Raw genomic sequence first — 25695 nt, 5'->3', positions numbered from 1 at the left:
TAGTCACGACTACTTAGTCTATGATTGCTGTGAAAACTAAAATCAGTTTCCTTTTAAGCTTTCACTCTGAATCCCTCGAGGATCTGTATGCTCTTAACGTTTCTTAAGAATTTCTTGAAGTAACCAAAAAATATGACATAATAAAATGGTAATTTTCAGTTTCTAGTAGGTTTAGTACCACACAACCACTGTACTAATACAACCAGCGCTCCTGTATACCATACAGTCACAAGACACATACATTGAAATGTAGATTTTATTTCTCAACAGAACAAGCTATTGTGTTTTCTTATAAAATGTACTAAATAGGTGATCTGTATATAATATGCCATTCAAATATGTATGTAGGTTTTCATTCCAACGAAACACCACTCGGGGTTATTTCCCTGATCAGCACATCTGAAACCAGAGACTATGGAAGGAAACCTGCATGCATTTGGATATTGATGGCATTATCTGATCCCAGAGGCCTGTATTATATGAAAAACCATCTGCAAATAATGCACATAACTCAGCTCTGTTCAAATCGGTGAATTACAGAAGCTTCAAAATGTAGCAATCAAAAACAGAACATTTAGATAGAAATGTACAACTACTGTTTCAACCACTGTGAACTGCACATCCACAAATACATTGTTCCAAAAACGTATCGTTACAAACACTGTTTGAATGAAGTCCTGTCACATACATTCATCTCTTCTTGTAGACACAGGGCCTCAACTGCAGTCCAAATTTCTTAATATTTTCTGGAGCCTCTCCCGTCTTCAATAACTCAAAGGAGTAGAAATGAGTGTTCTCTGTGTCCTAAAGAAACAGATACAAAACACCAATCACTCTTTACAGTCAGTCGCTGGATCGATGTATTACACCAACGCCTTCTCATCCCAACTCGTCACACTGACGCTTTGTCAGACGGGTCTACAGTAAACACATGATTAATGTTGTGAACTAAACTAAACCACTAGAGTTAGGTTTAGGAAAAACCAACATGGTTTACAGAGCAAGTGTGACTTGACGTGGTGCACACGGGACACAAACCAACATGTGCTGTGAACATTGTAGTTACTGGAAAGCCTGGTGCGTCTCATACCGCCGCCAAAGGCGGCCGTATCGAACGCCGACAGACGTGACAAAGCATTGGTATTTGATGCCTTTGGAATGAGAACGGGCTAATTATACATGCTAACAGTGAGTTCTACTCATCATGTGGTTAAACTCAGATTCAGATTGAGCTGTTCAAAATGTTCATCTACCTTCAATACATTTAATCAAGTCGGTTTGTAGTTTGTTTCCATTGTTTTCAACCTGAGGTTTACTGCCCACAGCCTCACGCTACAAATGATGAAAGATGCAGCTGCCAGCTACTTCCTCCCTCTTTGAGCAAACTGACTTCTTAAAAGGAAAGAGAACTTATGATACCTGTGGTGATAAATATTCTATGTTGGGGGGGGGGGCTACAAGTAAGTAGAGGAGAAAAGATGGGTTTTGAGGCGGGACTGGAATATGGCGGTCTCTGATGACTTTTGGGAGGGAGTTCCACAGCTTACACGCGAGACTGACCATTTGCTTCATTGGGGTTCTCATAATTGGAGTATGAGCTCACCATTTCCTTTTAAAACAGCTGTGACATGTGCTGCCAACTTGGTTAATATTAAAAAGATAGTGTTTATCTTGTTTGTTGCCTCACCTTGGACACCATCTTGAATCCCAAACTTGCCAGCGCAGTGCCGAAGTTCCGCACATTCTCGAACCTGCTCGCCACTTCTGCTATTTTAAGGACACCCCTGCCATAATTGTACAAAACAGTTATACAGACATATAGCATACATTAACATAGAACAGCTGTGCCTGTACAGAATCAATGTGATATATTTTACCCCCTCTTTAAGACACGGTTGGCCTCTACTAGAAAATCTGCCAGGTTGGTTCCCATGAGAGAGAGGCAGAACACGGCGATATCCACAGAGCCGTCACAAAGCGGAACCTGCACAGAGACAATGAGTTGGATTTTCTAACAATCACTCAGACTGTAAGTGAATTGGCATGGAGCAAAAAAACAACACACTCACGTTGGCCATGTCGCAGACTGTGACAAGATCACAGGCAGCTGCCAAGTCGAAGCTGTGCACTTTGTTCTTCACGCTGAGCGCTATTTTACAGTCACCACAACCAAAGTCTGCAACCACCAGAGACGGAGGTCTGAAAGAAATGACAGAATTGATGTGTTTACAGTTAGGATATTAAACTGCAAGGAGCAGCTCGCCTTTAAATGAAATCTAAGTTTTGCAGATTTAAAGTTGATATGACCACAAACAGCCAAAACTGTTGATGTTCTCCCAAACTGCTGACATCAACAAGGCCGCCTTCTCACAGCAGCCAAATGACGCATCAATTCAACACCCACAGTGCAGCATTATCTTCTGCATTACTCTTCGCTGACACCAAGTCTTTAGCAGAGTAATGGAAGGTATTTACAGCAGCTAAATGATGCAGATAATGGGAGTTTTGGACCCCCAAGAAGAAAAGTGAAGGATATTTCATTCTATTTACTCCTTTGACGGTGTGAAGGTGGTCATGTTAATGTCTTGAGAGAAGGCTGACACTAAAGAAGTATGTCTAGAACAATGCTGTATTGATCAATGGAAGGATCTCTATCGGTGAATCAAATGGATCAGCACACGTTCTGTTACAGATGTGTTGATTGGTGCAGATGTTGAGCTGAAATGTCTTTGTAAAGTATTGATTTTCTTTTTCTGAGATACTGTAGCTGCAACTTATTTTGTCTGTGATGACAACGTACTGCATTTGCTCATGACTCCATCATCACACATTCAACTGAACTGTGAATCTTGTGATTTCAAATCCTTGTCATGTTGTTGTGTGTTTGGTTGTCTAACGAACCTCAATGGAGTTGAGCAACCTAACAGATTTTTTTCTGAACTATGAACTGAAGTAGTAAAATCACTATTACTATCTATGCTCATAGGTCCACTTACTATCTCTCTTTACCTTCAAAACGCATCCTATGGTCTTCTTCAGAGACTGGCGCTGGCTTAAGTGTCCCCACGTAACAGAAGTGTGAGACTTCCATGTCAATTTGTTGTGTAGGGGTTATACTTGTTATAACGTGACCCAAGTTCTTCCTCTTAGGTCATGTGAGGACACCTGAGCCAGCTCCAGTTGCTGAAGAAGACCTTGAGATGCGGTTGAAAGCTCCAAAAAGCTAGTAAAAGGACTTGTGAACATAGATTATTTTACTATGGGCCTACACACTGTTGTCAATGGTCAACAATGAACTTCCATGTCCAGATTAGAAAACTTAGTTTGATTTTATGAACTGAAATCTGAAATGTTGAATTACAGGCAAAATATGATATTGATTAGAATATCTCACTTCTGTCGAATGTAAGAGATGATGGCGTCCACTGGATTGGAGGGCCATCTCTGGACCTGCGTCGTGTATCCTCTGTGGTAGATCCCGAAGGCCTGTGGGTCCTGTTTGAACATGCGTTTCGCCTCGCTGCTAGACGTGCTGTACAAAACCTCATTAATGTAGCGGAAACGAGCCGACTCCAGGCGCTGCTCCATGCGGGACCTCAGAGAGGCCGAGCGGTCCTGTTTCACCTCTTCTTCTGGGACCGCCGGCTCCTCTTTTGTCTCTGCAGGACTCTCCTGTTGGACCGGTTCCTGTCTGGTGAGCATTTTCCGTAGCCTCTCTCTTTTCAGAATCTGTTCTCTGCTCAGTTCAGGTTTCAGTCTTTTCATGGCTGACTGGTGCTGATCATCTGTGATCTCCACTTCAGGTGCATCTGCTTTCTGTTTTGATCCGTCAGCACAAGATTCAGTTGTACCTTTTTCAACTTTGTCACCAATTTGTTTCTTTTGGTCTCTCAGCATCTGTGATTCTGTTGTGCCGGATATGTCAGTGTCCTCTTCAGTCTTTTTCCTTTTCTGTGGTTTACATTGCTTTTCCTTTTTCTTGGCTTGTGTCTGACTGTTGTTGTTGTTGTTGCTGCTATATGGATCTGTTTTGACTTCTTCCTTTGGCTTACGTTGCTCTGCAGATTGTGCTTTATTGACTTCCTCCTCAGGCTTTTTCTGGCTGTATTTATTTTTACAATTCCTCTTGTTCTTCATTTTGTTTTTCCACTGTTGTCTGCTCCGTCTCTCTGTGTCCTCTGGCTCGTTTATGTTCACTTCTGCAGATTTGGTCATTTCTTCATCCTTAGTCTCGCCCACAGATGGGTTTTTTACCTTCAGGGCCCCTTAAACAAGTAAGAAAGCATTTTGATATTAAAAATAATGTGGTTAAATAATGTGAACATCAACATTGTTCTGTTTCTGAATCAATTAAATACTTATTAACAAAAAAGCCTTTTTAACCAGTTAATTACTCACCAGATGTGTTGTCTTTCTTCCTCTTTTTTGTTTCAGGTTTCTCATTGTTAACAGTCTGATCAAAGTCTCCATTCTCTTGCTGCTCTCCTGTTGTCTCCGCTTGCTTTTGCCTTTTCCTTCTTTTCTTCTTTTTCTTACTGTGTGATGGGACCACTTCTGCCTCACTGTCACTGTCCTGCTGATGGTCGTCGTTCTTCCACTCTGGTACTGAGCCCAGTGCTTGCAGGGTCCGCAGCAGACTCTTCTTTCCAACCACCTTGGACTGATTAGAGGATAGATTCAGATCAAATCATTAAACTTTAACTGAAATGTGCAGTCTAATATTGAAGACTGTACAACATTGAGACAGTATCACGCTTTCTGTGGAACTGTGGAAAATCTCATTTTTTTATGTATTTGCTCGGGAAAGTAACAACATGTTAAGATGTGTTATTGTGTGTACATGTCCACACTTCTACTGCATGTAATACTTGCAGTACATACAGTACATGGGAACTAGACAAAGAACACTGTATCCATCATAATAAGACCTTTTAGTTAGGGAATTTGAATGTACTGACATTTTCTCCTCTCTTTCTTTCTTTGAAAGAGTGGAACCGTATGGTATGACTGGTCATGTGGCCATCTAGGTTGTTGTTGTTGTTGTCCAGTGTCTTGTAAACCCATATGGACTGGGCACCAAATGGTGCAGGACACTCAAATAATTCAATCAATCAATCAATCTGTACTGTATGTTTGTTTGTATTTTGTTCATTTATTTTGATTTTGTTCTTATCCTATATAACTGCATGTGACATGTGTCCCTGCTTGACAGTCTCCCAGAACAGCTGTCCTTTTTAGTGGTTGCATTACCTTCTGCCTTGCACAACTCTGAATACTAAATACAACCATATATCATTATAGATGCTATGGGAATACTGGTTAGCCCCTATTTGAATACAACTTGCAGGCAGCAGGTCAGTAAGCTGAATGGACATTTACCTTGACATTAGTGCTGCTGTTCTTCTTCTGGCTGTCTGAGAGGACAGGTTGGTTCAGGACTTGAGTGTCTTGTTCGTCACTCCAGTCTTCCTCCTCATTGAACATGTTTCCTGGAGGATTGGAAGAAACACACGCACACACATGTAAAACCGTGCTGGAGATGAGAACAGAGCTGTGAGTGTCACTTCTTCTCTCTCACAGCTCTAGTTCTGCTCATTCACTAACTCACCAGTTTGTGTCTCTGAGGCAGAACTAAACCAGTGATTTGACTCGTCCAGTAGCTGGTTTCTCGTCCAGTAGCTGGTTTCGTTGATGACGGCGTTTGTATAAAGATGTTTTCTTTAATCAACATGTAACTACATGGAATAGCTGCAGAGATGTCTTGTCAAAAGCAAAAGCCACGTTGGTTTGACTCATGTGCGTGAAGGAAGCCAAACAGAACTACAGGCGCATGTAGATGACGTAGACATCCCGTCACATATTTCTTCTTCTTCTTCTTCTAGGGGTTTTCCGACAGTTGCATTACTGCCTCCTAGTGGATGAAATCGTCCACTGTCCACCACAGATTTATGGGATGTGAACAATATGAAACCATTTGTACCAATAATAATAATAATAATAACAAAAAAAGTAAATAATAAATTACTAAATACAACCATCAACAAAACCAATGATATATCGGAATAATTCCAATAGCAGAATTATTGTTAGGCTACTAAACTCCCCCACTCTGAAAAACAAGTTTCTGGATAAAAAACAAAACACAACTGTGGTTTTATTTGATGTATTATAAATGCGGGATATTAGAACTGTTCTCATATTTATGGCTTTAAGTCCAGCATTAAATACAACTAGATGTAATAACCCAATCAAAACCAACATAGGCCTACCATTAACACACACACATAAACCTCACAGGTTTATTACTGCTTTATACTTACAAGTATGTCTACACAATATACATCTTGTTTTATCTTTATACTCTATACTATTTAGACACTATATAAACATGCCTAGATATTCTACTGCACAATGAGTTTCATAAACTCACACAATTACATGTTATTTGTTTTTCAGCTTTTCAGAATCAGAATCAGAAACAGGTTTATTGAAAAGTAGGTGTACACATACAAGGACTTTGTCTTGGTATTTTAGTGCTTAACAGTCACAATAAAAGAAAAAAAGAAGTGATGAAAAAGTCAAGAATCATGACTTTGAAATATAAATTTACAATAAAAGATATGCAAAATATATGTTTTAAAACTAAAACAGCTGTACAGTAAAAAGGAGGATGAAATCTGCAAAACATTGACTAAGAGCAATTGCAATTGTGCAACTGTTTTACAGTACGAGGAATATGTGTAATGTTTTTATGGTTTCTCTATCATTTTTCCAGTTTCAAACCTTGATATTGAAGAAGCAATATTTCATTTCAGCTGTGTTTTTTTTATTATAGTTTGAATGACAAATAAAACCTAAACTTGAAACCAACTGATTTCCAGCCTGTAGGGAGGCCATTTTTTTTATGTTTGTAGCCTACATATTCACTTTACAATTCAAAATGATCATATCACATCATAGAACATAATATCATAATACAATATAATTATGTTTTGTTTTGGGGAGTATTTTCCCTTTAGGACATGCACATAACCAGTCAAGTATTGTAGCCTACTTAAGAACAATTTTGAGGTATTTTACTTTACTTTACTATTACCATTTTATGCTACATGTATTTCTACTCCGCTACAATTCAGAGGGAGAACATGTGCCTTTTACTCCACTACATTTATTTGCTACCTTTAGTTATTGTTTACTTTGTAGATTCAGATTAATAATATTGATCACCAGGAGGGATTCACAAACTACTCGGCAGTATATAGTAGAAAATAATCTGCACCTTTACCAGCTGCAGCAGTAAAGTAATGCACATATTAATTCATCAATAATGGAATATACACATTATTTTGAAATGAGTAAAGTACAATTTGGGATAGAGATATTTGACTTATGACAGATTGATTCTACACTGTGGTATTGGTGCTTTTACTTAAGTAAATATCTTCTTTCACCACTTCACATAACTGTAACCTGGCTGGGAGTTGTTTCGAGTCGTTTTAAATCCTATGACCTGAGGCAGTGAATAGTTGACCTCCTGCAGTTCTCTGTACCGCCTGTAGGGGGCGGGGCGCTCTCCTCCTCCACTGAACGTTAGCACGTCCGTATGGCGCTACGGCGGCCGTGAGGGTCATGGTGAGGGTGTGGACATCCACACAGACACACACACACACACACACACAGCATTCAGTGTACTAGAGGCAACAGAACGCTGCTAACAACCTCCACCGAGCCGCATCACACCGCTACAGGCCAATACAGCTGGTGAGTTGATCTCCCTGGAGGTAAAGCTCATACCGGGTTGGACTGGTGTTGTTTAGTGTTCATCTCAGTCTCAGTCCAGTCAGCCTCTAATGAGAGACACGGAGACAGACAGTCCGCGGAGACAGGAGAGCTGGTTAGCTTGTTAGCCTGGATCTCATTGTGTCAACCAGAGGATGCTACAGTAGCTAGTGTGAGGAGCTAAGCTAACCGCAGTCCCTTTAGTTTGATCCAGTGGGATGAAAGAATGAAAGAATGAAAAAATGAAAGCACACGGTGGTCCTGACACGAGCTGCAGGGAGAATGAACCAGCTAACTTCAATGAGCTCTAACTCTGTGTTACTGTAGCTAGCAGATCAGACTGATCTCTGTTGTACAGGCAGTGGGCTGATCTCTGTTGTACAGGCAGTGGACTGATCTCTGTTGTACAGGCAGTGGGCTGATCTCTGTTGTACAGGCAGTGGGCTGATCTCTGTTGTACAGGCAGTGGGCTGATCTCTGTTGTACAGACAGTGGGCTGATCTCTGTTGTACAGACAGTGGGCTGATCTCTGTTGTACAGACAGTGGGCTGATCTCTGTTGTACAGGCAGTGGGCTGATCTCTGTTGTACAGGCAGTGGGCTGATCTCTGTTGTACAGACAGTGGGCTGATCTCTGTTGTACAGACAGTGGGCTGATCTCTGTTGTACAGACAATGGGCTGATCTCTGTTGTAAAGGCAGTGGACTGAACTCTGTTGTACAGGCATTGGGCTGATCTCTGTTGTACAGGCAGTGGACTGATCTCTGTTGTACAGGCAGTGGACTGATCTCTGTTGTACAAGCAGTGGACTGATCTCTGTTGTACAAGCAGTGGACTGATCTCTGTTGTACAGGCAGTGGACTGATCTCTGTTGTACAAGCAGTGGACTGATCTCTGTTGTACAAGCAGTGGACTGATCTCTGTTGTACAAGCAGTGGACTGATCTCTGTTGTACAGGCAGTGGACTGATCTCTGTTGTACAAGCAGTGGACTGATCTCTGTTGTACAGGCAGTGGACTGATCTCTGTTGTACAGGCAGTGGACTGATCTCTGTTGTACAAGCAGTGGACTGATCTCTGTTGTACAGGCAGTGGGCTGATAACGGGGAGCTCATCGGTGTGACACCGGGTTGCTGCTATGTTTGTGTTACAATGAACAAATCACTCTAAATCACAAAGTCAACCTCAAAGGATTAAAGGCATGTTAAATTGCGCTGCAGTATAGTTGTGTTATCATGTACCATACGTTGTATTAAGTTGAGTGCTTGACTTATTCAAACATTAAGTTTGAAATGTTTTCTTCATTCAAATAGTGATTGTGAATAGAATTAAAACTTCCTTTGCTAGTGTCATACCACCTTTGTTAACCCTGTCACAATGTGCTGTCTTCAGTAATGTCTTACAATTATGTTTTTTATTTATACAACAAATAATAGTTCATCATAGTTCAGGCTGTGTGAAATATGAGTCATGCTGGCCATTGACACTACAGCCTCTCCCTATATCCATTGTGTTTATTAAATAGATCAGAATTGAAGAAAGCTTGTATGGTCTGACCAGTGGTCTAATATTTTCAGTATAGTTTGACATAAGACAGAGAAAAGCAGTACATCCCCAGACTTGAGAAGCTGGAACCAGTTGAAACCATGTTTGACATTTTTGTTTGCTAAATGTCTTAAACAACTGATCGGTTATCAAAATAGTTGCAGATACATTTTCTGTCAATCAACTAACTGATTAATAAAATAATCATGTCAGCGCTAATTCAAATATTAAGAGAGAAAAGAATTTAGAAACTGGATAAAGTTATATTTCTCTTTCCTGGTGTACAGGGTGCTAGTCACAACCAAGTGTTGTGAGTCACAATTCCATGAACTGCACACCCACCCAGTATTAGAGGCGGATATGATTACTCAACACTAGGTTGCTTGGCTTTCTTCTTTTTAGGTTTGTACTACAGGATCATATGAGGGTTTAATGTCTGGAATAGAGATCAAACTGATTGAGAAATATGTTAACAGAACAAATTCCCTTTTTATGTCCCCCATTTTTAGGGTTGCTGGAGTGCTGTTGAGCTCCTCTGGTTGTGTCCCTCATTATCCCAGATGAGGGACTGATGCTGGCCAGGACCCTGCTGAACCCCTCGGGTCACCTCTCTCATCTCTCCCAGTTCAGTTGTGCATCGACTCCCACAGGTGCACCTTAAGAGAAGGAGAATACACCAGCCAAAATGGATGATATCTTCACGCAGTGCCGGGAAGGCAATGCAGTGGCAGTTCGCTTGTGGTTGGACAATACAGAGAATGACCTCAATCAAGGGTGAGCCAAAGTTAATGTGTATTTCTTGTCAGTAGGATGTTAATGGTATATCTGAATTCACAAATCACTTCCATCCATAGCTAATCAAATGCTAATGAACTAAAACAAAAATGTAGACACCCTTAAGCATGACTGGTTGCTCTTGTTGTCATTAAGGATGTGTTTTAACTTGCCTGGATAAAGATCTCAAAATAATCACCATTTATTTTGTTTCCCTTTTAAACCAAATATCTATACAGGCTGAAGAACCATCAAACATGTAATGCACAGCCTAACAGACACTATATTACTTCATTGGCATTATGTGTCTTCATTTTCCAACCACTGATTACTTTTACACAGTTGTGCTTAAAGCATCAGTAGACCAGATGGAGCAAATCTGATTAAAAAAAGTTATTTCTATAAAATGGTCGTTATTTCGTGACAGTAGTACATGAAACAGACCGGAGGAAAACAAGCAGTAAGAGCTGTTCTGAGGTCTGCTGTCCATCTTCTGTCTATGAGAGCCGGCTGTCAATCACTCAGAACTCCGACCAAACGGTGAAACTAGGCAGCGCTGATCAAATATGAATCAATATTCTGTTACTGTAATGTTTATTTCTCTCCTCAGATGTTCTCAGAATCATCTTGTAGTGTACTGTTTAACTGTAAAATTAGAAAGTTTGTGACGCGGCAGCCATGTTGAGATCAGGTTGAGATGGCTTGAAGGAATGCCAAGTACCGGTCACATGACCGGAGCACAGCCAATAGGAACGCTCTCTCTCTCTAATGACCTGTGATTGGTCAAAGTCTCCCGTCACGGGCTGGATGTTCTAAAGCCTGAAAACAGAGCCATGAGGAGGAGCAGAAGTCTAGTTATCTCTCAGAACACTTGAATTACAATATGCTGAAAGGTTATTATGGAATTTTTGCCCAATGATGCCAAAAATATATACTGCCTACTGCAGGTTTAATCTGCATGAGACTTGCCACAACATGAATTTGTGATGCTAGATAATGTAAATCAGAATCTCAGTTAAATATCAGGTATACTGTAGTGTCATTACTTACTTTAAAATGTTGCATTCTCAAACCTAATTTCTGGTGCAGGCTGAGAACCCGCTTTTACGCTCTGTAGCGAGATCGTGGCTTATGATTGAACCCATTTCCTTGTGGGCACATGTTTATGTCCAGAATGCCAGCGGAGTAATTCAAAAGCTAATGCTGGACAGGAAACCTTCTGTGATGGTAGAGTTAGTCACGCTTTCAGTTGCTGCAATTGAATTTAAGCCTTATAGAAATTTAGACTGGACATAACTGCATAGTATAAGGATACTGGAGGCTTCTGTAATATTGGACATGTTTATTATACAGATATCTGTCTGATAGTCACAGATCATTAGTCAGTCCTATGCAGCTTCTGTATCCTCAGCTGACTCTGGAAAGAAAAACTTGGCAGAGTTTGCCAGTCAAGTAGCAATGGCCACCCGGGAAGCTTCCCTTTTGGACTCCTCTGTCCTACATTTCGACTACCGCTGTTTGTTTTCAGAGCAAGCAAAGAGAGAAGGAATTAATTCATTTAATTATGATGACTGTTTACCTTAGAGCTGCTTTCTTTTTTACCTTTTTTTATTACTGTTTTCGTACATTTATTGTGCGGAAGTTGAGCACATTAACAACTAGTTGGATTGTTTTTATACTGAATTTCATACTGAGCACTTTGAAAAGGACATTTTTGTCTCAGTATCAGAAGTTTCAAAGAAAGCAGTAGTTTCATTTTCTTTGATTACTGTTGCAAGGTTTAACATAAACCGTGACAGATAACATCCAGTAGTGAACTAGTTTGTCTAACCTAGTAATAATGTGATTAATAATAAGACCGAATGTGAAAAGATGGGATTGTTGTGTTGCCTTCTGAGGCCCACAGATGTCTTTAGGTACATTTGTATTCTGGCTAGAAATAGGAAATTGTTGTCAGTGTTGTTGTTTATTGTTTGAGATATTTTTGCTGTAAACACAAGAAGGATTCACACCTTTTTATTACAATATACATTTTCAACAATTATTTTTAAAGTATAATAATATACAATATATTATACAAGTTAGTCAGCACATGGAAGATGCCAATAGTCTCTATTGTTGCAACTTTGTGGCCTTTTTTCCTCTTTAAGCTTCAATATTTGTGCAGAAATGAAACGATTCAGCACTGACTTTGTGTTTGCTCTATGTTCCCTTTACTTTAGTTTAATTTTCCCATTGTTGTAAGATGGTATGATTGCATCGAGCCAGTGTGAATACGTGATGCATTCCCTCCCTACATGAGACGCGTCCATTAGCTGATTGCATGTCAAGTTCCTTTTTCCGGTTGATATATCTCCCCCAGTGGGTGAAACACATTTATTCTTTCCTTTTTATTCCCCTACAGAACTTCAAATTCTTCCCTGCCTATATTTCAGTAAAGCCACTCTATCTCAGCCAATCAGATCCTCACTGTAATATTTGCTGTGCTCCTCGATGATCGTGTGTTTACACTGATGTAACTCCCAGAGAGTAATAGTGGAATGCTGAATCTCCTTACAAGGAATAACACCCAGGCCTCGAGGGAACCGTCTACCACCTACCAAAACGGAGAAAGAGGGGGAGGAGATTATTGTAGTGGGGAGGACTGGAAGAGTTATGTGTGACGGGACAGAGGATCTTTGTGTGTATGTGTGTGGGGGGGGCAAATAGTGCATTTTTCAAGAGAAATGCACAGTAAGCCACAGCAGAGCACATCACCTGCCCCTCCTCCACTTAGTGTTTCCTGTATTCCGCTCCCAGTGGTATTAGATAGCTCCACTCATTTCCCCTCAACATTTCTCCCAAGTTTACAAGAGGTCATCGCAAAGTTTGAAACTAATTCTCCTAATGTTTACATACAGTCATCATCTGTGGTCTTCTCTCAATAGGTTTTACACTGCCTCTTTGCTAGTTGGTGCATAATGTTAGAACAAGTTCTAGTTTTGTGTTTAAAGTTAGCATGGAGGGTAATCTGTGGGTTTTAAATACAGAGCTGAAATAATTAGTTGGTTTATTGATTAGTCTAGGGCTGCAACTGACTATTATCTCTCAATTAATCGATAATCCTTTTGTCAATAATATGTCAGATACCAGTGAAAAATGTCCATTATACTTTCCCAGAGTCCAAGGTGATGTCTTCAGATTCCTTGTTTTATCCAAACATCAATCCAAAACCCAAAGATATTCTACTTACTGTCACATATCACAAAGAAAAGCTGCAATTCCTCACCTTTTAAAGTTTAGATTTAGAGAATGTTTGACATTTTTGATGGACTAAAACGCTTACCGATTATCCAAAGAGTCGATCAAAGATCGACTAATTATCAGATATTCATTTCATCTCTAAATTAGTCAATTGGCTGAAAATTAATCTGCAACTATATTATGTTGTTCAATGTTCCAGCGTCTCAAATGTGCAGAATTGCTGTTTTTCCTTGTCTTACATTATGATAACTTGAATACAGTATCTCTGGGTTTAGATTGTTGCTCAGACAATAATGCCAAACAAACAACGCCATCTTGGGCTCGATGATATTGTGATGCTATTCTCAGCCTTTTATAGAACAAATCATTCATTGAGAAAATAGTTGTCATGTTAATGGTTATTGAGAATAATAGTTTGTTGCAGCCCTAGTTGTATGAAAACAGTGTTCATTACTAATGTAAGGGTTCTGAGGCCCTGTGCCCAACCTCCATTTCTTGGTGCCCATCTGTGTTGTGTTTGGACTCAGAGGACTGAGGTCGGTGCTTCTGTCATTTCTTTGGCCTACGAGTGTGTAATCGTGGCTTCGATGGTTATCTGTATTTAGCCTCCTGTGTGAATGTACATCCACAAAGAAGTCCTATAAATGTGTGAATAACAGTTTGAGCAGAACACTTTACTTTTCACTCCTGATTGTTATGGATGGTAGGACAGCGCTTCTTTTGATGGAGTTTCCCATGTAGCTAAGGTTGAGGCTCCTTGTTTAAGAGGGAGGTAGATTTACAGTGTGAGTAGTGATTTGATATATAAGCTCTTTGGTTGGAGCAGCAGTAGGAGCCTGTTGCTCTGCAGTGGGTACTATTGCAAGCAGACATCTGGAGGCTTGTTGGAGCAGGTAGGAATGATTTCAGAAGAATCAGTGTTAGCAGTTTTTATAAATGTGCCAACATAGATTCTCAGGTTTTCTTTCTGCTCTGCTAATGTCACTCACTTCTTTTTACAGTCCTGATAGAATAGTTGAATTTAACAACACTCTTTAACTACTTTAGGATAAGTCCCTGTTCATAATACTACGGATTGATTGAGAAAGGCTCTACATGACCAGATTTAATTATCAGCTGAAATTATCAGAACAATTATGATTGTTTTATTTTTCTGAAGATAATGTATTGACCACAAATACATTGTGTAGGGATGTCCTGATCACATTTTTGGGGTGCGGATCGGCCCTTTTCATATTGGGTATCGGCCGATATCGAGTCTGGTCCGGTACTTAAATTTGATTATGATTAAATACTTACTTATACTTATTTTTCACAAGCTACTTGATACAAATACCAAAGGTCCTGGTTAAAAAAATATGAAGTTTATAAGCTAAAATGATGGATATAATATCAATGAAAGTTTAACTGGAGAGTGCAACTCCTGAAATTGACCTGATGCGATCTGCTAGAGAGAAGACGTATCACTCTGTTGGAAAACAGTCAGTCCACTCGTGATTGTATAGCGGTGTTACAGAATGGAGGGTCTTCCTTCACAAGGGATCTTTTGCTGAGGTCAAGGAGAGCAGCGATGCGACACTAGCAGGCTGAGGTAAACAGGAAAGAGAGGATCACATTTTGATTGGTTTAGCATCGACTCAGGACATTTCTAACATTGTGCATCCCTAAGGGCTATAGAATAGTAGTTGTTACCGTAGATAGTGTTGGCAATTTCTAGCCCGCAGTGCCATCAATTCTGCTCTTCTCGTGCACTCTATGTTCAGCAGTATTTTATAAAGCATAAAATATTGTATTGACTTTTCATGAGGAGACAGAATATAGAATAGAAATGCTTCACAAGTGATTTTCTCCAATGTCCAATTGTTCTTTTCCTTTGTGAGATGTTTCTGTGAATTGACTTTTCCCTCCTCTGAGTCTGGGGCTGGTTACATGACCTGGTGGGGATGTCGGGACGGAGACATACAGGGTGCAGACAGGGGCTCTTCCTCTGGCTTTTCCGTCTGCCAGTCTGCCAAACTGAGCACTGTTGGCAGGTGGAAGTGCCTGAAATAAATTACCGCAGCCAATGTGGAGGGGCTGAGCCGGAGAAAACCCTGGCACTCAAGTGCCCCTGGGTTGTGGGGATGAAGCTAGCTTAAAGGGAAAATCGATCCTATAAAAAGGGCCCCTGAATAGAAATACACAGACAGAAACCGGAGGCCCGAGCCTCACATGTAATATTAAAAAGGTTACATCATTTTTCAAGATATGAATACACAGGAAGAACCAATGAGAGAAAGAGAGTGATGTGTTTTTGGTCCATATTAACTTTTTACTATCAAATAGCAGATGCAACTAATGGATGTTGATTAATATTCCGATTGTTTTCTATATTAATCGATTGGTCTAAAAAAAGACATGACATCTTCAAATGTGTTATTTTGTCCAACCAACACACCAAAACTAGTTCTAGTATATAAGATAGTCAGTTAATGATATAATACAGAGAAGGGCATCAAATCGTCACTGTGGAGGAGCTGGAACCAGAGAATTACTGGAGTGTTTGATGAAAGACTTCAACTAACTATCAAAATGGTTGCAGATTGATTGTATCTATTTAATCAAAGTCTTATGATCATTCAGATAAGCAGGATGGTCATTTTGCTTATGTGTGCTCTCTTGCTCCAAAACAATAGAGCCATTAACTTCCTAACTCGACCTCCTTCCCTAAGCAGACTCCAGCTTAACACAGAAAACCTATCAAATCAGTGAAGTGAGTCTGTGGGGAGTGTTTCTCTCATAAAGTTCAGCTAATTAGTTTTTAGCATTTGGCCTTTTGGTCTGAGGAAATTGCTCACAGAGCAGATGTGGTGAGACTGCAGCAGGTCACCCAGATGCACAGATAGATGTGTGTTGTGGGACTGAGGCTCTCTGTGGGGCTCTCGATGCTGTTTTGAGCAGAGCTCTGCAGGATGTGTGAATACAAGCCAGTGAATTAATGGCGGGGGGGGGGGGGGGGGGGGGGGGGAGGGGCAGAGGGTTCAGATTCCTGCAGATTCATAATACTCCCCCAGTTCTCAGATCACATTATTATGCCGTCTGCCTACTCATAATTTCAGAGCAAGTGCATAACTTTATTATCTGGAGGATTGTGCTGTGTCTTGTCACAAACAATAAAGCCTGTATGGAAAAAATAAAGTGTAATATGTCATCAGTGCAGTCCAGCTGCTTCAGTGAAACTGAGAGGGACAGGATGGATCTGAATGAGAAGATGAGGGAGGAAACTTTAGTATGAAAGGAGGAGGAGCAGGAGGAGGAGGTGACCACAGCCGGGCGGAGAGGGCAGAGAAATGAAGAATGACACAATCACACACAGCAGCTGGAGTGTGTGCATGTGTAGCGCTGCTGAAGGAAGTCTCACTGGGCCTTATAAGGACTGCAGCAAATGCTCGGCCTACTGTTTTGTTTTTTTGCAGCCATTTCCTGATTGACTCTCTGTCACTCAGCTCTTCCTGCGTCTTATTCCCTCAGTCTTTATCTCTTTTTCTCTGAGGAGTTACGCCATCAGTCACGCTGCCGTGTAATCGAGGCCACTGTCCTACATGTGTTGCTCCCAGGGTCACTGACACAAAGAGGAATGATGAGCTCCAGAGGTCTATTAGCTGTTGTCTCAGTCTGAGTTGCATCAACTTCCTGTTTTCTGAGGAAGATGAGAGAAGTACAAATAAACAAATTCCTCATTATGTGCTCTCAAAGCTGAACGTAGTACTGAATAGCCTAAAACAAAGTAATGCTGTAGTTTCAGATAAATACACTCAGTTATCAGTTTATAAGGTATTGGCTAAAATGAATACAGTCCAATATCACAGTCCTGCAGTAAATCCTACGTTCATGAGAGTTGTAACATTCAGCTGGTGTTGACTCTGTTTTCAAGGTGTTGATGCATCTTAAGGATCATTTTGGTGGCTGTATTTTGCAGTGCTGTTGAATTGTATTAGGTTCTACTGAGAGGTGTTTCTAATGGGTATAAATGGAGTGGAGACCTAATGAAGGTAGGGTTTATTGCAGGGCTGTTATATTAGTTTATTAGGTACACCTAATGCAGTGTGAGTGTATTTTTTATGAACTGGGGCATTCTTACAGGCACTCAGTGGAGTCTGTATACAATGCATTATGCCATAGCAAAACAGCTTGTTGAAATGATATACATTTCTAATGCTGTCCACCCAGTTTTTCTCTGGAATGCACACTTGTTGTCCTTTTTTGAAAAGTGATATTTTGATTGTCAAAGCAAAACACATATGCTCCAAAAACCAGTCCCAGTCTGTTCCACTGGGCCGTGTGCCAGTTATACCACAGAGTGGTTTGCAGGGAAAACTTGATGTGGATATCCGCGGGCCTGAAGTTACTGCAGGTATGCTTTTTTCTCCCTCAAGTCAGACTTAGAATAACTGCAGAACAGGCGGGAAATGTTGCTATGTGCTTGCTGCGTTGAAGTTTTTTTGGGAAACCTCGGCTGAATATGAATTCTCCTTTCTCACTGTAGAGATGACCACGGCTTCAGCCCTCTACACTGGGCATGCAGGGAGGGCCGCTCCAGCGTGGTGGACATGCTCATCATGAGAGGGGCTCGCATTAATGTCATGAATCGTGGGGACGACACACCTCTGCACCTGGCCTCCAGCCATGGACATCGCGACATCGTGGGAAAGGTAGGTTTCATGTAAACACTGAGGTGTGCACACGCACGGTGATGCTGGAAAAGGTTCCTTCCTGGTTCCTTTAGTCATCCTGTAACTCCACTGCAAAACTATTTCTGATGATTATCAAAATATGAGCTACCTATGTCATTATAACATGACTGACTCTCTCTATGGTAGATTTGTCAGAATAAAGCCAGAGCTGTGAATCCGACACTAATCTCTTTGCACACAGGTGTTAAAACCTCACTGGCCAAAATGATGATATCTCTCTTCAAGTTTGCTTCATAAATGCAGGATATTATGAAACCTAAGTGATGTCATCTGAACTGCAATTATAGATACAACAGTCTTGTCTGTTCTTGCAGTTCCACCATGAGCAATTTTAAACTGAAGGGAGGGCTGAGGGACGCTTAGCGATGTGTTGGTGTTGAGGGAAAATTTAATGTTTCAATCGCTGCAAGTATTATTCTAAAACCTACTTACTACTACTACACTTGTTAACAAGCTATTTATGATGAGAAAGAAGTAGTTATCTCATACTCCAAATAGGTTTATTAATCCTTTATTTCTTCAGTGACACTTTACCCACTTGCTCATTTTCCCAAGAGATCTTCTAGAGGTTAGACTATAGGACAAATCCATCAGCTGCAGGCTGAATCTATGGCTGATTAACACTTAGTGGCCCAAATTAGTTCAAATAATTGACCATTTAAAAGCACAATTTGTGCACAATCAGTAGCTGCAGTTCAGCCAGCATTACGGGGAGCCATTCACCGATAGTCTGTGTCTGCACAAGCTCCTGTGCACCATAAAAACATCACCTGCAGGATTCCTTTTAAGATGCATCCCGTGGGTGTACTGTATGTCCTTTAAAAGGCTTTACAATCAACTGGTTTACTTTTGGAGATGCAACATGCAGTGTGGTGTGTTGAGCTCAATGTGGCTGTGAAGTTTTTAAAGTTGGTTTTGTAAAACGGCAGATCTGGTTGGTAAAATAGAAAAACACAAAGTGACCTGTCCCATTATTGTATTTGTTTTAAAGAAGAAAAAGTCAGAGGATGTCTTGTATGTATCGTATGCCATGATGTGAGGCCTCTGCTCCAGGGTATCTGATTTAGAATTGCTGCCAGGCAGCTATTGAGTTTAATGTTAGGCATGTCTCAATACCTCTGGTATGTGTCCACAGGCAAGACCAACTTCCATGGTCTCCGTAGGAAGCATTACCACTCATCCCTGTATACAGCCCAAACAAGATGTGGCCAGCCTGGTTTAGCATCTAATCCTTTGTTTCTGCTTCTCTTCCAGCTGATCCAGTGCAAAGCAGACACTATTGCATCCAATGAACACGGGAACACACCACTGCATTACGCCTGCTTCTGGGGCCAAGACCAAGTGGCTGAGGTTAGTGCGCCACCTGGTGGTTGTTTTAATGGGTCATGATAAATGATTAAAATGTCGCTGATACCAATCCGTCCTTTAACTCAGGACCTCGTGACTAATGGGGCTCAGGTGAGCATCTGTAACAAATATGGGGAAACTCCCCTGGACAAAGCCAAACCTCACCTGCGTGAACTCCTCCGAGGTATCCTGACTCCCCATTACCACTCCATTCCCCATTCCAACAGGTTACAATGCTGTTTTCTCATTGCAAACTCTCCTCCACCACACAGAGAAAGCTGAGAAAATGGGACAGAGTTTGACTAAAATTCCCTTCAAGGACACGTTCTGGAAAGGCACCACCAGAACTCGGCCCCGTGAGTCCCACACACACAGAAAGCACTTTATTAGCTGACCGGTTTACATCAGTCGGTTTGGTCTTAGTGCTGCATGAAAGGGAAAAATTTTCCCTGCTGGCTTCCCAACCAGTTTTAATGTGGTGTTTGAAATTTCCCATGAACTCTGAACTCTGTTTTTAGGTAATGGCACTTTGAACAAACATGCAGGCATTGACTACAAACAGCTCTCTCTCCTGGCTAAAATCAATGAGAACCAGTCTGGAGAGGTACTTCTCATCTTCTTCTTTTATCATACTGAAGGCTCATGCAGATGTACACGTCATTCATTTCACCTTTTCATTTATGTCTGTAGCTGTGGCAAGGGCGCTGGCAAGGAAATGAGGTTGTTGTTAAGGTGCTAAAAGTTCGTGACTGGACCACAAGGAAAAGCAGAGACTTCAATGAGGAATATCCCAAACTCAGGTTCTTATTTCATCCTGACTTCTCTACAGCCTCGATGTTCAGTGCTGTTGTGCTCACTCATTTGTCTGTTTGCATTGTGTTGAACCAAACTTGATGTATTATTTCTTTTTGGGGGTGTTGCATCTCACACGAGCCGTCTGTTTATGTCAAATCCTCTGTTGGTTTACCTCTTTTTGTTTGTCTGTCTGTCTGTCTGTCTGTCTCTCTCCCCTATCCCTCCCTCTTGGGCTCCACCCCAGGATATTTTCCCACCCGAATGTCCTACCCATGTTGGGAGCATGTCAGTCTCCTCCCGCCCCTCACCCCATCATCATCACACACTGGATGCCTTATGGCTCCCTCTACAACGTGCTGCATGAAGGCACCAGTGAGTACTTTTACTCCAGTCACAAAGTCCGTACGTGTCACCATTTTTGGTGGTTTGAAGGGATTTGTGATTTATTGCACTTACGCATTTGCCATTATGTTACCATCACTTTTTGTACAATAGTAATTTCACAGCCATCCTGCTATGTGGTGAAGGTAAGGTTCGCTGAGACCTGTTCTCTTCCTCTCTGTCAGACTTTGTGGTGGACCAGACACAGGCGGTGAAGTTTGCGCTGGACATTGCTTGTGGAATGGCCTTCTTACACACACTTGAACCCATGATCCCTCGCCACTATCTCAACAGCAAGAGTGTTATGGTAAGAAGAAGTTGTGGTTTCAGCGTAGCTTTTTTGACAGATCAAAGGAAATCGTGTCGCCTAAAAAAGAACCAGAAAACTGCAGATGAAGGAAGTGATGTCCGTTCCACTTTAAAGGGACATCTCAGTCAGTGTTCCTTGTTTCCACAGATAGATGAAGACATGACAGCCAGGATCAGCATGGCAGATGTCAAGTTCTCCTTCCAGTGTCCTGGCAGGATGTACTCGCCTGCATGGGTAGCCCCCGAGGGTAGGCATCATTCATACAGCACAGATCCAAAGTGACAGCTGAAGCCACACAAGCTCGAGCGTGAATGATGGATGCAGGGAACTCCAGACTGTCTCAGAAGTAAATGTAATCTGATTTCCCCCAGAGATACAGTGAAACCCAAGCAAGCTAGAAACATAAACTGATTACAATATGTGAAAATAACCAGGGAACATACTGTATATATAGATAGATAGATAGATGGACGGACAGACAGACAGACGGACAGACAGATTTGCAGCCAACAGTAACAGCAAAACCACAGAAAAGGTTTTATGTTGACAGAACAGTGTATGTGTGGAGCATGATGGCAGTGACTGCATGGGATACAGGAGACTTGTTACCATAGAAACAACCTCCATACAGTCTACGTATAGTGGGTAGTGAACCATGAAATTGAGAGCACATAGAGCGTTCCTATTGATGATGCACAATTGTATAGATTTGCATCAGGTGAAGAGTTTCAATAGGACTTCTCTTCAGCAAGAACATCTTTGTAACAATAAATCCTGTAACATAACAGATAGAAAGAGACACGGGTGTTTTACAAGTTACATGGATAAATTCTTGCTTCTCATGTTTAAGTCATACTGAATATAATATATATTATAACAAAAGTAGCTGCATGCCCATCATAATTAATGTAGAAGCAATAACTTTTTGTTTAGTGCATCACTAACTAGAAGAGATGGAAAAACTAGTTTTGCAGGAAACGGAGCTTGAGGTTTAATTTGGATGCAAAGACAGTGGGTCTGTCAGTCACTTCTATTGCTGGGGCAATATAATGATATTTGTCTTTTATAGTCAATAGTTTTGAGTGTATTATGGGATTAAAAAAAAATCTTAAATCCTGATTTAAGATTTCAAAAATTTGTATCTACGCCAGCTCAAACCATCAGCTGTAGTTTCACTTGACTCTATCATGCATCATAGTGGGATTCGTTCGACCTAAACTGATAGCATGATGCAGTGTATGTCAGTATCAGAGGGTTTTCTGATCATTGTGTTTTTCATTCATTCAATCATTATGTTGATTTATATTAAAGGTGCTGAATTCCAAATTAAAGCATATCTATGACTGAGGAATTGCCTCCACACAAGTCTCAACATGGCGACAGCTGAGCCAGCTACTCGCAGCTAATGGTGCTAACAACACGAACGGATGGGACGGCGTTATCAGCGGTAACCGCCGTATGAGAACAGTGCAGAGCGGCGGCGATTAGCTGGCCAGTGGGGCACACAGACAGGGACTCACATGCACTAACATGCACGCACGGCTGGCCCGCTTATACATAAACAAAGCTCAGAGAAGCTCTGATTACAACACACACACAGGGAGAAAGACTTCATTCTCTGCTCAGGTAGACATTACTCCTCTATATGTTTACAGAGCAAATAGTTGTTTGCTGCTTTATTAATGCTCTGAATTTGTAATTTAGCACCATTAAAGTGAATATATTATATATAAATATATTCAAGATGACATAACATTTAAGAAATAAATAGAAAAAGATTTATGTGACCAGTTTATTATCATTTCTCCTCTTTCACCGTGATGATGTGGAGATGTGGTAATCAAGCCCTTCTTCCAGTAGATCACCTTCTGAGTAACCAAGTGTTGCATAGTTTACCACAGCACATGCAACATGTAAAGGCATTTCCTAATAATGCTTTATGATGACCACCCATAGAGATAGATGATTACTGAAGTACATGGTGTAAATGATAGAGATACAGCACAGGTGCGTGTGCGTGTGTCTGGCTTATTGTTAATAGTGTCCTACCTAAGGTACTCTTCCCTGGTTGTCTATCGATGGATGGATATTTACCCACACACATAAAATAACTGCATCATTGAATGCAGTCCGTGTTCAGATAATGTTAGCAATTAAATGTACAAAAATCTGTGTGCCGCTCAGTTGAGGTTGAATAGAAGTGCTTTTTGCAGAAGGTTGACGGAGGCACTTCCTGTTGGGTGTGTTTGCTCTGCATAACCTTCACTTGTTGCTCTTTGTGATGTCCAGCCCTGCAGAAGAAGCCAGAAGAGATCAACCGTCGGTCAGCAGACATGTGGAGCTTTGCTATCCTGCTGTGGGAGTTGGTGACCAGAGAAGTGCCGTATGCCGACCTCTCCAACATGGAAATAGGCATGAAGGTTAGCAGAGCTATCTTTCGCTCATTTAATTACTAGGTAGTTAATGCCTGCAGGCAAAATACACTTTAACCCATAGCTTTAATGTATCCCAGAATATCTTTTCTGCAGTACCAAACGTCTGTCTGTTTTGGCTCTCAGGTTGCCTTGGAGGGTTTGAGGCCCACTATCCCCCCCGGCATTTCGCCCCACATTTGCAAGCTCATGAAGATATGCATGAACGAGGACCCAGCAAAGAGGCCCAAATTTGACATGATCGTGCCAATTCTGGAAAAAATGCAGGACAAGTGAAAGAACCCTCCTCTGGCCTCCTGTACCGAACCGTTGAGTTCGGGGATATCACTCTGTTATGGTGGTGTGGTGCTTACCAGTATTGCCTTAAACTCTTACTCTACTGCTGCATTCAACGCCACTGTAGCTTCTGAGATGAATTCAGCAGCAGTCACGTCTTTTATGTTCTTTTTTTCAATGTGATATCAAGTTTTTATTAGTGTCTTCATCGTTGTCATTGATCTGCTGATGCTGTCTTCGCAGGAGCTTAATATTGACTGTTCATCTTCCATACTGTAATCATGTGGACTGAGTACAATCTTCTAGACTGAATAACCTGTGGAGGTCAGCATGACAGTCTGCTGCATTGCTTCAGTGGATTTAAGGCCTTATCTTTCTTATCTGGAGTGGGCTCACTATTAAAGTCACCCTGAAAGGAAACTGGTCCTCTATAACGGCGGCTCTTATTAAAACAAATAACATATTAACTCAAAGCTTGTCTCGTGGGAAAAAGTGAATGTTTGCAACAAACTGTATGCAACTGGGCGAGCATGACAAATGTGTGAAACCAAGCATTTAAACAACATGTACGATTAAGAGAATGTCTCTGAATGAGTGAGCAATGTTGTACCTTTCAGTTTGGCTGTGTAGTGATGTGTACAGCTTGACCTGCTGACGCTGATATAAAACTGGCCGTAGAAACTTTATCTTTGGTGCAGCGAACATGTCAGTGTTGATCATTGCAATTTTGGGAAGATTACTTTCAAAATGCATCTCAAGATTGCTGATTTTCTTTTGTTAATTGCAGTAATGTAATGTAATTAACTAGATTACTCAAATGTATGACTGTAATCTAGTTTATTTTCATTATTTTCCCTTCAAAATCATAATGTAACAGTTTTATTATGATCTAATTCTGTTTCAACAAAGAGTTTGGTCTCCTTTTCAAGATGTCTAAAAGTGTTTGCGCTTAACTCAAGTGTTATTTTCATGTTGAATACTGGCTGTCTATGTAATCCAACATGTAATACCTTGTATCCATTGTAGTGTCAGGAATGAATACTGCAACCCAGACTGTAATTTATTCGTGGATATCATGGATACAGTTATAATTTGTTGTTCTCTTGTCGAGCATGGTGACTGCCTTTCCTCCCACTTTTCTGGCTACATCAGAATCAGCTGCCAACAGAAGGTGACGGGGACATTAAGGGGAATGGGGGGGGGGTGTTAACATCCTGTAAACTCTCATATTGTTTCCTCACTTGTTTTGAATGTTTTGGTTCTCCTAGATGACTTCTGACTTTATACCAATCTCATGGGTTGTTTCTTCTGCCTGCATCGTCTCTCATGTGCCTCCACCAGCTTGCTTGTTTGTGCTGAATCACAGGTTGAAGCCAAATCAAGAATGACTTATACAAATGTATGTATTTATATATAAGTATATTAAAAAGGAAAAATATGGGCAGCTTGAATGTGTGAATTTGTAATGGGAATTTGATGCTTTTGGGTAATTTGGAGAAAGTGTAAATTTTCCAAATGAATTCTTCTATGAGATGTGAAACATCAGCATTTAAAAGCAACAGTAATGTCAGGCCAATGTTAGTTAAGTACGGATACTTTGCTCAATGAGTGTGGAATAGTGCTTTTGGGATCTTTTTGTAGGGTTGAGTAAAAAGGCATAAATGATTTTTAGGATATATAAATATGACATTTGATTGCTGAAATCGATGCTCCTGCAATCACTAATGGCAATATGGAATAACAATAATAATGGAATAACTTTATTACATAGGGAGCTAATTGTGGCCTTACTGTATGTCCTAAAGGGGACAAAAATCAAGTATGCCAGTAATTTGATGAAAAAATATTTATTATTTTCCAGCAGCTTATGTTCATATTAAAAAGTCCAGTTAAATATGTTCAGTGAAGTGTGTAATAACTTAAATAACAATAACAATAACAATTATTTGATTAAGAAATAAACTTTTCTAAATACATCCCTGTAATCAATGAGATTGAATTTAAACCATTAGAACATCTTTTTTTTGACAGAATACCCATGCCAAATTTCAAAATTTTAATCATAGTTTGTTTAGTTTAACT

General features: G+C 40.7%; 2 protein-coding genes across 2 annotated transcripts; one reads left to right on the top strand and one right to left on the bottom strand.

Moving 5' to 3' along the window:
- Positions 1-242: 242 nt before the first annotated feature.
- Positions 243-5746, bottom strand: rrp8 (ribosomal RNA processing 8). Its single transcript, XM_074640522.1, has 8 exons — positions 5609-5746; positions 5380-5489; positions 4399-4660; positions 3395-4265; positions 2070-2199; positions 1878-1984; positions 1688-1784; positions 243-804 (listed from the first exon to the last, which is right to left on the bottom strand). The coding sequence occupies exons 2-8, from the start codon at positions 5482-5484 to the stop codon at positions 691-693; spliced, it is 1686 nt and encodes a 561-aa protein (XP_074496623.1). The 5' UTR covers positions 5485-5489; positions 5609-5746; the 3' UTR covers positions 243-690.
- A 1869-nt stretch (positions 5747-7615) lies between these two features.
- Positions 7616-25054, top strand: LOC141770690 (scaffold protein ILK). The gene is made up of 13 exons (XM_074640524.1): positions 7616-7761; positions 9832-10096; positions 17865-18030; positions 19327-19422; positions 19507-19603; positions 19692-19775; positions 19938-20023; positions 20110-20219; positions 20459-20586; positions 20781-20902; positions 21053-21152; positions 23195-23325; positions 23464-25054. The coding sequence occupies exons 2-13, from the start codon at positions 10008-10010 to the stop codon at positions 23611-23613; spliced, it is 1359 nt and encodes a 452-aa protein (XP_074496625.1). The 5' UTR covers positions 7616-7761; positions 9832-10007; the 3' UTR covers positions 23614-25054.
- The last annotated feature ends 641 nt before the right edge of the window (positions 25055-25695 follow it).

Source organism: Sebastes fasciatus, chromosome 7, assembly GCF_043250625.1.
Source record: "Sebastes fasciatus isolate fSebFas1 chromosome 7, fSebFas1.pri, whole genome shotgun sequence".
NCBI classification, from domain to species: Eukaryota; Metazoa; Chordata; class Actinopteri; order Perciformes; family Sebastidae; genus Sebastes; species Sebastes fasciatus.
Note: the sequence above shows the minus strand (reverse complement) of the source record. Positions and strands in the feature narration are given on the sequence as shown.